General features: G+C 34.3%; 1 protein-coding gene across 1 annotated transcript in view; it reads right to left on the minus strand.

Annotated features, from left to right (window-relative positions):
* LOC107888466 (terpene synthase 10) overlaps window positions 1–13,170 on the minus strand; it is a 14,726-nt gene extending 1,556 nt beyond the window's left edge. Inside the window, exons 1-8 of the mRNA XM_041077605.1 lie at window positions 12,903–13,170; window positions 11,873–11,895; window positions 6,286–6,530; window positions 5,819–6,194; window positions 5,121–5,339; window positions 4,471–4,609; window positions 4,121–4,369; window positions 4,023–4,039 (exon numbers count right to left, since the gene is read on the minus strand). Coding sequence (XP_040933539.1) covers window positions 4,023–4,039; window positions 4,121–4,369; window positions 4,471–4,609; window positions 5,121–5,339; window positions 5,819–6,194; window positions 6,286–6,530; window positions 11,873–11,895; window positions 12,903–13,136 — 1,502 coding nt within the window. The 5' untranslated portion in view covers window positions 13,137–13,170. The remainder of the gene's footprint in view (window positions 1–4,022; window positions 4,040–4,120; window positions 4,370–4,470; window positions 4,610–5,120; window positions 5,340–5,818; window positions 6,195–6,285; window positions 6,531–11,872; window positions 11,896–12,902) is intronic.
* Between the last annotated feature and the right edge of the window lie 264 nt (window positions 13,171–13,434).

Here is a 13,434-nt window from a genome sequence, read left to right on the forward strand (position 1 = left end):
CTAGACTTTACTTGTATTCTGGCTCCGAATCGGACTATTTATTTATTCAACTTGTTCCGTAGAGATCCCTAAGTTATGTTATTATCCTATTCAAGACTAATAACGTCTAATCCCTAGATTGAATAACTGAAACTTTTCTCTAATTAACACTCTAGGGTTGCATTAACTCGATATATGAATCCCTTTATTAGGTTTCACCCTAATCCAGCAAAATCTTGTCACCCTATTTTTAGGCACGCAATCAACTTTGCTTAGTTATGACAAATATACTATTAGACTGGGTTTATTCCTCCTCTAAATAAGAGCGTGTCTTGAATCAGTATCCTGGGATATCAAAACAAGAATTAAGAACACATAATTAAGAACAAGTTAAATATTTATCATACGATTTAGAAAATAATAACAAGATTCGTCTTAGGTTTCATCCCCTTTAGGTATTTAGGAGTTTAGTTCATAACTAAATAAGAAAACATCTCCGAAGAATAAAGAACACAAAACATAAAGAAAACTCAAAACTCCTAAAGGGGAATTGAGGAGAGATCTTCAGTCTTGATGATGAATCTGGCTTCTGAGATGGATCAATCGGCTTCCTTGAGGTAATTCCTTACCCCCTTCTCCGTCTCCCTTTTTCTCCTCTTCTAGGGTGTATTTATAGGCTTTGGAATGCCTAGAAGCCCTCAAAAATTTCCTTTTCCGAATTTGACTTAACTTGGGCTCGGCAGGGACACGCCCGTGTGCCACGCCCGTGTGACATGATTGCCAGGCCGTGTTCGATCCGTTAAATTGCACACAGTCGTGTGGGTCAATGGCCAGGCCATGTGAATTGTGAAAGCCTTGGTTGACACCCTCGAAAGACACGAGAGTGTGAGCTACCCGTGTGGCAAGGCTTAGGCCGTGTCATCTTCTCGATTTGGTTTGTTTTGTCCCTTTTTGGCTCATTTTTGGCTCATTTCGCTCTCCTATGCTCTCCTAAGTGTAAAGCATGGAATTAAAGCATTAGGAGCATCTAATTCACCAATTCTAGTGAGAAATCATCCATAAAATGCATTAAACATGGGGTAAAATATGTATAATTTACGGTTTATCATTACTTATCGAATTACCAACCTTTTTCAAATCAATGAACGTCTTACTAATATGAATACATTGTATACGAAAGCCCAAAGGCTGCATAGAAGCACATAAGTGCTAAACGGAAACCCGTAAGGGTTAAACAGAAGCTTATAATAGCTGAACGGAAACCCATAAGGGTTAAATTGAAGCTCAAAAGAGCTGAACTAAAACCTAAAAGGGTTAAATTGAGACTCATATGAGTTAATTGAAACTCATGAGAGCTAAACAGAAAGTAAACACGAGATTTCGCAACAAATGGTGAACCTTAGTTTACTTGGATAATTTATCGTCAATTCCTCTTTTACACTGAATGATTGTACTTAATCCTGCGTCCCGTTCACTTCGAACACTTGATTCAATTTCATAAATTTAATAATAATTTTATTTTCAACAAATGTTACAAATAAATAAAAAATACCATTCATCAATTAACATATAACATTAAAATTTAACCATACGAACTTACCTGAGCTAAATTGTAAGTTTGTAGTAGTTAGGAACTGTTCTGTTAATTTTCCTTTTTCTCGTTGATCTATAGACTCTTGATCTAAAATATAAAATTATTCATTCATTACCATATATTTCAATTTCAATTCACTTCACAATTAATACCCCTCAATTTTCAACATTACACAATTACCCAAACTTTTATATTTTTTACAATTTAGTCCCTCACCAATTATCCAGTCAATTGAGCTAATTTTTTATCAATTAAAAATTTATCTAATTATTCTATGCTATCTTACAGCCTTTGATATATAGAAATTTAATAGAAAACCCTACTTCTTAAATTATTCACAATTTAATCCTAAAATCAATTTCTATTGAAATCACTTGATAAAATCATCATATAACAAAATTAAAGCTTCAAATCCATGTTAATTCATCATAAAAATTCAGCATTCATCAATGGTAGCTTTCTAAATTATCCATGAAATCAAAAACTAATGCAATAGATAGTTGGACCTAATTGTAAAAGTCTCAAAAACATAAAAATTACAAGAAATAAACAAGAATTGAACTCACATGGAGTAGAAATATGAAAAAACAGCTTTAGAAGCTCTTCTATGGCTGTTTTTGGCTGAAGATTGATGAAGAAATGTCTAGAAAATCATTTAATTGTTGTTTTATTTGTTTAATTTTACAAAATTTCCAATTTTACCCTTGTTTCACCTAATTTTCATGATTTTTCTCTGCTTATGCCGCCCAAGCCATCCTCTTTGGCTTATTTACCCTTCAAGTCCTCCTTCATTTAACATTTAGGCTATTTAATCGCTTTAGTAAGTTTTGCAGCTTTTTCAATTTAGTCCTTTTTAATTAATTAACTATCAAAACGATAAAATTTTCTAACGAAACTTTACTACTAACTTAGTAACACTCTGTAAATATTTATAAAATATTTACAGCTCGGTTTATGAAATCGAGGTATTGATACTTTATTTTCAAAACCATTTTACCTAATATATCTTTCTAAAACTCAAATCATCATTTCAAAAGTCTTCCTAAATCACATTTGACTCATAATTAATCAATAATAAAATTTTAAAACTCACTCGTTAGATTTAGTGGTCTCGAACCACTGTTTTCGACACTAATAAAATTTAGACTGTTACATTAAGAAGTACCGATTTGGATTATCAACTACCAAGAAAGGCTTTAATGGCATTGGAGGAGGATGTGAGATACCAGGCGGCGGTGGGAGGAGAAGGGAGATCTGGAAATCGTGTCTGACAAAAGGAAAATGAGAGTCATTAGGCAGCGAAAGGACGAAAAGAAGGGTATGGAAACGATAATTGAAAAAGGGATAGTATCATCAATGAGAAAATATTGGGAATTGAATCGAGTAATTAATTCTTTTAGGGAGAGGAAGAGATTTTCTCATGTTGAATGCCTGGTGGTTTTAGGAAAGTTTATTTAGGTTTTGGGTTAAGTTAAGAAAAGTTTATGTTAATTGCAATAGGCCTAGTTTCTTTTTTATTGTAGGTTTAGTTTACCTTTTTTGTGTTTTTGTACAAACTGTTGGCCAAGGCCCATTCTTTAATGCAAAGTCCCAAATTTTATTCAATAGAAGATGTCTGATTTTTCAAATGGTTCTGCTAAAGTCCTCATCGTTTAAGATTTCAACTGAATGATTTTTTTATCATTCTCAAACTCTTAAAGAATTTTAATTTAAAAAATCAAACACAGAATTAAAACCAAGACTCTTCAGAGGGGTGAGAAGCCGACTTCCTCTAAATAGAATTTTTTTTTAATTTTCAAAAAGTTACAAATTAATATTAATAATAAAATTTGACTTGAATTACTATGTTAAAATGGTTTGAGTTCTTCGTTTTTCACATTAGCAAGTTTAAATCAATTTGACATTTCAAAATTTATATTTTCTTTAATAATTGAAACTTGAAAATTTGGAATAAAGAATTTTAATGAAAATCTAGAATATAAAAGAATAGCTAAAAATAGATATTTCAAGGTTAACTAATAGCAAATATAAAGAGTTACTAAAAAGAAAAACAAACATGTCATAAGTTTCAACAACCAAATACTTTAATACATTATGTTTTGAAACTTATGTTAGTTAAGACAACACGTCTTTTACATGAAAAGTACCAAACATGTACTCAATCATTTTGGCAATGGAACTGATTGAATAAATAATCGTAATGCTCTCTCTTTAGGCTCACCATCTTCAATACCATGACCGTCATCGTTCTGGTATACCAACATGGATACTCTCGCAAGGTTCATAGCAGTCTCAAAAAACATTCGAGACGAAAGAGACTTGGCGGCCATTTGATCTTTGTTCATGTTTTTCCATGCCGCATCAATCAATTTCTTTATGTGCTCACGAGCTTCTTCTTCAGATCCTCCAGTTTCATGCATGTAACATTGGATTGATTTTGATATATCACCTCTTTTTTATTTCATACTGGTTCAAAAAAAAAAACTAGTTAAGCATATCATTATTAGACTAATTAACATGGTATGATGATTAGTATATATTGCTTACTGATGATGTTGCTAGATCGTTTGCTAATCTTAGAACTGTGGATGACCAACGAATTATATTGGGAGGATATGCCTCAAAGGTCTTCAATCCCTCCTTTGTTACATGATTTGTTTCCAAATAAGCATGACCAAGTAGTACAGGAGCCGATATTGAAATCCAGGCATTTTCAATGTATTCTTGTAAGTTTGGCTTATATCCAATGTAAAACCATCTTGCCTCCAACATATAAGATTTACAAAGATTTGCCCACTAAAAAAATATTATTGAACCATGAATAACTACAATTAGATAGTGTTCATAATAAATATTGAAAAAGAAGATGAAGAAAATTCTGGAGATTGGTTCAGTACCAGATTTTTAAGGAAGGGAAGGACATCAATTCCTTGTTCCTTAAGAGTATGAAAAGCCATATCATTTATCGAATTGTGAAGAGCATGGAAACATAACTTCATATAGTTTGGAAGCTTCTGTATTGCATTGATATCCCATCTAAAATTACGACGTATTAATGAGTTTGAATTTGATGAACTGTGAATCTATGATTGGTAAAAATACCATAGAGGCCATTGTACAAGAAGTTAGATTGCATTTCACCCCTCTACTAAAAAAATGGGCAAATTAATCCCTATACATTAGAACAAAGAGCAAATTGGTCATTTTTATTAAAAAATTCATCCATTTTTATTGTTAAAAACTGGTATGTCAGCATGAGTTACACGTAGTATGCCATGTGTAACTGTCTAGTTATTCTATTAGCCATATTAATTTTTAACAGTAGAAATGGATGAACTTTTTAACAGAAATGATCAATTTGCATTTTGATATAACGTACAAGGGCTAATTTGCTCATTTTTTTAGTGAAGAGGGTAAAAAACAATCTGACTCCTAATATGGAGCCTTTCATTATGCTTTTACCATCTATGATTCTATTCATTGTTAACGAAACATTTTATCGCACTTTATTAAAAAAGACAAATAATTTAAAACTATAGTAACAAACCTTTCAACAACATCTGTGAAGAGCTCCAACTCATCCATGGTGCCATAAACATCGTACACATCATCTATATATGTTATTAGGGCATTGACTTTTGTTTGAATTCTTCTACCTCTTCCAAACTGAGGAGCACCTATGATTCCCACACTCCATAAGAAGTTTTCCATCAACCTATCTCTAGCAAAGGTCAGCCTCTCACCAATACCAAGATCCTTCCACCATCTAAATAATATAAATCCATAAACCAAATTCATTTAGTTTAAAAATTTAGAAGTACTACATAGGTAAAAGAGCCATATAGGTAAAATAATCATGGAGGTCTTGTACTAAGAGTTGGATTGCATTTTGCTCCATTTATTAAAAAAATGCGCAAATTAGTCCTTATACATTAGATTAAAGAGCAAATTAGTTTCTTCTGTTAAAAATTTCATCAATTCCTGTTTTTTAAAACTTGTCTCTATACATCAAAATGAGGTACGCATGGCATGTCACGTGTCACTATCTGGTTATTCCATCAATCAAGCTAGTTTTTAACAATATAAATGAATGAAATCTCTAACATAAAGGATTGGTTTGCTTTTTGATTTAATGTGTAAGGACTAATTTGTTATTTTTTTAATATAAAGAGAAAAATGCAATTTAACTTCTAGTATAAGAGCCTTTATGATACTTTTACCTTAGCATGCAATAGTCATACTTACAGTGAAGCATATCTTAGATCTTCTTGGTGCATAGCTTGGACTATGTTGTAATCCAGTATTGCAAGCTCTAAAATAATGAGATTTTTGTCCTTGTTTTTTTCATACGCATCTATGAACCATCTGGCCTCCAACCTTAACATCCTCCAATGTAGAGGAAGCTCCAAGGCATGTTCCACAAGCATCGAAAGATATTGATCATTGTTTTGCTTTAAACATTGTTTGAGAAGTTTAGCCGCTAACTCTCTTGCATTCTCTAGCATTGTTTCACCTTCTACTAAGTGATATGAAGCCTCATATAGGTTGAGTAGTCCCTTGCAATCATGAGTAAAACTTGCTTTAATGTTTCCATCCTTATCCATGAAGCTAGTGAAAACATCTAGTACATGAAAAAAAAATTCAATGTTAAAGTATCTTTAAATTATGTGCAAATTAATACGTCTAATTTTGAATGTGTTTCTTTTTTTTACCTTGATTGACCTCGTATCCGTGCTGTCTAAGTAGTCTAAATTCAAGAGATGTAGCATATAAATTGTCTTTCTTCCATGCAACATTACTGCTTAGATTAATACTGATATTCTTTAAAGTTTTCTTTATTTCATCCTCAAAGTAATATGACAATCCAAGTCTTTGTAAGGCATCAATAAGCTCAAGTTTCTCCAAAGGATCCACCACATTGTCAAACATCATCCTCACTTCTTCCTTCAGTTTGCTCTTGTTGTTCCAATAGGGTCGGAAGCGTGTAAATTATTGTACTAAAAAATCACACAAAGTTCAATTCCCAGGGAAGAGAGGTGGATCACATGGATCTCTTAAATACCAAGTCTTCTTAGACAGAATATCCCTTCTATAGTAATTTAATAGCACAATTAAATACTACTATTATACCCTCAAATATTGAAAGAAAAATAGGACAAGAAAGAACACAAGAGATTTAACGAGGTTCGGTAAATTATACCTACGTCCTCGGGCACTAACACTAGATGATAACTTTACTATCTCCAAAGTATTACAAACAAATAGAATTCTTTAAGAATTCTCAAATGGGAGAAGAGAGAAAACTAAGAGAGAAAGATTGGTTGGGATGAATTGAAATGAGAAATGAGAAGGCCTATTTATAGTTGAGGTTCAAGGACCAAACAATAAATAGCCCATTATCTCAAGGACCAAAAAAAATTATCCCATGCCACTTTTTCAAAGTCAACTTTAGGGTGCTAAACTTGCACCACTTTGTATTGTTTGCCATTAATGTTGTCTCCCATTAATGTTAACAATCTCCACCTTGAAGATTTGATTAGGATAATCACATCTTCACACACTTCCTTCAACTCCCCAAATTCGATAAAGCTATCTTTTGTAGTGCCTACAAATGCACTCTCGAGCACCATACACCTGAAGGTGCTCAAATTCTCAGGATGTTAATCAAGTTCAAACAATGATTAAACTTGATTGTTGTTACCACCTTGGTCATCATATCTGCGGGATTATCTGCTGTCGGAATCTTCTGAAGTAGAATTTTTCCTTTTTCAAAGACTTCCCGCACAAAGTGATATCTTACGTTGATATGCTTGGTTCTTGAATGATAGACTTGATTTTTCGCTAAATGAATAGCGCTCTGACTGTCACAATATAAACTTATGTGACTTTGAACAACTCCTAAGTCTTTCAACAATCCATTAAGCCAAATAGCCTCCTTAACAGCTTCTGTAACTGCCATATATTCTGCCTCTGTAGTAGACACAGCTACTGTAGACTGTAAGGTAGACTTCCAACTCACTGGGGCTTTCGCAAGAGTAAACAGATACCCCGTAGTTGAACGACGTTTATCTAAATCACCAGCGAAGTCGGAATCAACATATCCAACTACAAACTGACCAAGTGCTTCATCCTGTTCAAAAATTAAACCAACATCTACGGTTTTTCGAAGATACCGTAGAATCCATTTCACAGCTTGCCAATGTCCTTTTCCAGGATCATGCATATACCTGCTCACAACTCCAACAGCTTGTGAAATGTCAGGCCTCGTACACACCATCGCATACATCAAACTCCCAACTGCATTAGCATATGGGACTTTCGCCATATATTCTCTTTCTTCTTCAGTTTTCAGAGATAATTGAGCACTAAGTTTCAAATGAGAAGCAAGTGGGGTACTTACATGTTTTGTGTTTTCATTTACACCAAAACATTGTAATACCTTTTTCAGATATTGCTTCTGATTTAAACAGAGCTTGCCTCTCGGTCTATCTCTACTTATCTCCATGCCGAGAATCTTCTTGGCCTCACCTAGATCTTTCATCTCGAACTCTTGATTCAACTGAGCCTTCAGCTTATCTATCTCATTTTGGCTCTTCGAAGCGATTAACATATCATCAACATACAAGAGTAGATAAATGAAAGATCCGTCATGCAGCTTCTGCAAATATACACAATTGTCATATTTGCTTCTTGTGTACTTCTGCCTTCTCATAAAGCTATCAAATCGCTTGTACCACAGCCTCGGGGATTGCTTCAATCCATATAGCGATTTGTTCAGCTTACAAACCCAATTTCTACCACCAGCATCTGTGTATCCTTCGGGCTGAGTCATATAGATCTCCTCTTCTAACTCACCATGCAAGAAAGCTGTCTTAACATCAAGTTGAGCTAGCTCCAAATTCAACTGTGCTACCAAGGCCAACAAAATTCTAATGGAGGAATGCTTCACAACAGGGGAAAATACATCATTGTAGTCAATTCCCTCCTTCTGAGCGTAGCCTTTAGCTACCAATCTTGCCTTGTAGCGAATATCCTTCTTGCTAGGAGATCCATCTTTCTTTGCGAATACCCACTTGCATCCGATTGCCCTTTTACCTTTCGGTAATTGCGCCAACTCCCAAGTATTGTTCTTCCGGAGAGACTGCATTTCTTCATCCATGGCGCTTTTCCATTTATCACTTTCTAAGCTTTGCATTGCTTCTTGATAAGTGATAGGAATATCATCAACAACGGGAAGGGCGTAGGCCACCATATCAGTAAATCGAGCAGGTTTACGAATTTCTCTCCGTGGCCTTGCAACTGCAACTGGTTCTGGTGTACTTAGTGGTTCTTGGGTCAGAACCTCTTCAACCTCTAATTCCTCCATTGTGGCTAGAGAATTAGACTTATTAACTGGGCAAATCCCCATCTGCTCAAACTCCACCTGTTTTGGAGTACACTCCACCTGCTGTGGAGTATTGCTCGTCTGAATATCTTTATCTGCTACCTTTTTCAATGTGGCAGATTCATCAAAGGTAACATCTTTGCTACAGATCATTTTCTTTGTGCTTAAGCACCAAAGACGAAATCCCTTCACTCCAGAAGTGATTCCCATAAAGAGAGCTTTCTTTGCCCTCGGATCTAACTTTGACTCCTTCACATGGTAATATGCAGTGGTTCCAAACACATGTAAGGAATCATAATCTGTAGCCGGTTTTCCAGACCATACCTCCATAGGAGTTTTTCTTTCTAATGCAGATGATGGCAAACGATTAACAAGATGGCCAGCGTATGTCACAGCCTCAGCCCAAAATTGCTTGCCCAACCCAGCATTGGACAACATACATCGAACTTTCTCCAGCAATGTTCGATTCATACGCTCTGCCACTCCATTCTGTTGTGGTGTATCCCTAACTGTGAAGTGTCGAACAATACCATACTCTTGGCACACATCGAAGAACGAATCACTTTTATATTCCCCTCCATTGTCCGTCCTAAGCCGCTTGATTTTCTTGCCAGTCTGGTTTTCGATCATAGTTTTCCATTTAAGAAAAACTCCAAGCACTTCATCTTTAGTTTTCATGGTATACACCCAAACTCTTCTGGAAAAGTCATCAACAAAAGTAACAAAGTAGTGTTTTCCTCCCAACGAAGGTGTTTTGGAAGGCCCCCACACATCTGAGTGAATATATTCCAAAATACCTTTTGTATTATGGATAGCAGTGCCGAATTTCACTCTCTTTTGCTTTCCCAGAACACAGTGCTCACAAAATTTTAATTTGCAAGCCTTTACACCTTTCAACAATCCTTGCTTTGCCAGAATTTGCAAGGATTTTTCGCTGGCATGTCCCAACTTCATATGCCACAACTGCATTGAGTCCAAGTCTTTGTTACCGGAAGCTGTAGCGATTGCTCCAATAACTGTACTACCTTGGTAGTAATACAAGTTATTTTTCCTGATGCCCTTCAATATCACAAGTGCGCCAGATGTCACTTTCAAAACCCCATCTCTCATAGTAACAACTGAACCATTGGATTCCAAGGCTCCCAATGAGATGAGATTTTTCTTCAAACTGGGCACGTACCGAACATCAGTCAGAACTCTGGTTGATCCATCTTTATTCTTTAATTGGATTGAACCTATCCCAACAGTTTTACAGGCATTGTCATTGCCCATATAAACAACTCCTCCATTTAGTTCTACTAAATCAGAGAACCACTCCCGGTTAGGGGACATATGATAGGTACAACCCGAATCCAATATCCACTCATCTGAATGGAACGACGATGATGATGCAACCAGTGATAGTTCAGAGTCACTAGTATCATGCTTAGCAACACAAGCATCTACAACAGCTTTTCCCTTATTCTTCAGCTTTGGACAATTTTTCTTCCAGTGGCCTTTCTCATGACAAAAAGCACATTCATCTTTCCCGAGTCTGGACTTTGACTTTGATCTCCCCTTTTGAGTTTTCTTCCGAGTGTATGAACGACCTCGGACTACTAAAGCTTCTGTATCTTTGATTGAGTTTTTCTGTTTGTCCTTCTTTCTCTGTTCATAACTGTATAAGGCCGCACAGACTTCGCTCAGAGATATATCACTCCTGCCATGAAGTAGAGTAGTTTCTAGGAACTCAAACTCCTCAGGAAGTGACCCCAACAGCATCAAAGCCAAATCTTCATCTTTGAATGTCTCATCCATATTCAGCAAATCAGTGACTAACTGATTAAATTTGGTGATGTGATCATTCATTGTGGTACTTGGGACGTATGTGAAGCGAAACAGTCTTTTCTTCAAGTGGAGCTTATTTTGACTGTTTTTCTTCAAAAAATTTTCTTCAAGTGCCACCCACAACTTATTTGCAGAAGTCTCCTTTGAAAAAGCATACCTCTGCTCTCGAGAAAGGCATGATCGAATTGTGCCACATGCCAACCGATTGATCGCCTTCCAATCTTTCTCCTGTACATCATCTGGTTTCTCTTCATCAATGGCAATGTCTAGACCCTGCTGAAAAAGGGCATCTAGAACCTCACTTTGCCACATACCAAAATGGCCCGTGCCATCAAAGATCTCCACGGCTAATCTTGCATTTGCAATTGTCGGTCTTGTCCACATGGACGATGTTGAAGCTCCTACACCGACCGTTTTCTCCATAATCTTTCAATATACCTAAGGAAATCTTTTCTGATGTGGAAGATCAGTTTAAACTGCAACCACAGAGAATACTACGATTAACCTTCGGCTCTTGATACCACTTGTTGTTCCAATAGGGTCGGAAGCGTGTAAATTATTGTACTAAAAAATCACACAAAGTTCAATTCCCAGGGAAGAGAGGTGGATCACATGGATCTCTTAAATACCAAGTCTTTCCTTAGACAGAATATCCCTTCTATAGTAATTTAATAGCACAATTAAATACTACTATTATACCCTCAAATATTGAAAGAAAAATAGGACAAGAAAGAACACAAGAGATTTAACGAGGTTCGGTAAATTATACCTACGTCCTCGGGCACTAACACCAGATGATAACTTTACTATCTCCAAAGTATTACAAACAAATAGAATTCCTTAAGAATTCTCAAATGGGAGAAGAGAGAAAACTAAGAGAGAAAGATTGGTTGGGATGAATTGAAATGAGAAATGAGAAGGCCTATTTATAGTTGAGGTTCAAGGACCAAACAATAAATAGCCCATTATCTCAAGGACCAAAAAAAATTATCCCATGCCACTTTTTCAAAGTCAACTTTAGGGTGCTAAACTTGCACCACTTTGTATTGTTTGCCATTAATGTTGTCTCCCATTAATGTTAACAGCTCGCTCGTTCCTTGTATGATTCATCCTATACATACATTCGCAACTTTTTTTTAGCTTGCTCCAAAATTAGCTTATAATGGAAAAAAGCATGAAAAACTAAAATCAGTACCAACTAGACTTGTTCAAGGATTTGACTATCCATTCAAACACAAAGTTTGACCTAATTTTTAGTAGAAATTGAACAAAAATTTTACACTAGAAAAATAGGCTTGTGCAAGAAATTCATTGAAAATATAGACTAGGTTTAAGCTCCAACATTTAAGCACTTGACCCGTTTCTAATATTATAATTATTTTTATGTTTTATGTAATTTTTATAATGTGAAAATCAATTTTTTAAATATATAACATTATAATGTAAATAATAATATGTGTACTTATATATATTTAATATTTTAATAAAATAAAAAATATAGAGAATAATTACATACTAAATTAAAAAATACATATATATATATATTTGCAACAGCTAAAATCAGCTTAGAATAGGTATTTAGAAATATATATATACCCAACTAAGCTTGGACAATTATAAATAGAGAGTGGTCTACTTAAACCGGTGTAAAACTTAAGTGATTTTACACCTGTTTTTGTAACGTTTTATATAATTAATATTTTAACAATTCAATCGTTAAATTTATCAAAATATTTGTATTTGTCATGCATGTAAATTTTTTAATCAATCCAATATCTCTATCATATTAATCTAAAATATTATCTATTTTAATATATATTTAACGGTTGAAAGTTTTTTACGTAAAATAAATAGTTAGGAATTTTTAACTTATACAAAACTTGACATACATGATCTACAACAATGAAAAATGACATATGATGATTGAATTATTAAAACATTAATAGTATAAAAAATTACAAAAGAATATAAAATTACTTAAGTTTTACACCGGTGTAAGTAAATCCCTCTTTATTATAAATTATATTCAAACCCTACCCACTCCGTTGGATGAACACTTTTAATTTTTCTGCACTAAGAAAATCAAGCATTAAAGCAATAAGAAAGTGAAACATATACCTCCACATGATGGAGCCCAAGTGACTGAAGATAATCATAGTCCCAAATAGGAGGATGATAATTAGCAGATCGCCGAACAATATCGCTTTCAACTGAAATTTCAGTTGTAGCTTCAGATTGTGAGAGACTAAAAACATTTAACACATGGTAGCTTGATCTATTATTTGAGAAGCGTTTCCACTGAGCCTGTTTTGGGAAACTACAAATTGGCAATGAACTAAACAGACTAGCCATTTCCAAAGGGATTGTGAGTGTGTGTTACTCAAAGTGCGATTGGGACCATATCCTTATATAGAAGCTATCCGGGAACGTGCAATTTTTTACTTTGTTTTGTTTTAAACGGTTTATAGTCTAGGCCTATTTAAATATGATATTAAAATATTTTATAATTATTAATATTTGTAAATAGTTGCTTTAAATTCATTTTAAATCTGTTTTATTAATTTTTTTAATTTGATATTCAATACATTTATAATTTTTTTCATTTATTAAAATTTTATATATAAAAGTATTTTAATATTTTTTAATGTTT

The sequence above is a fragment of the Gossypium hirsutum genome, chromosome A09 (genome assembly GCF_007990345.1).
Source record: "Gossypium hirsutum isolate 1008001.06 chromosome A09, Gossypium_hirsutum_v2.1, whole genome shotgun sequence".
NCBI classification, from domain to species: Eukaryota; Viridiplantae; Streptophyta; class Magnoliopsida; order Malvales; family Malvaceae; genus Gossypium; species Gossypium hirsutum.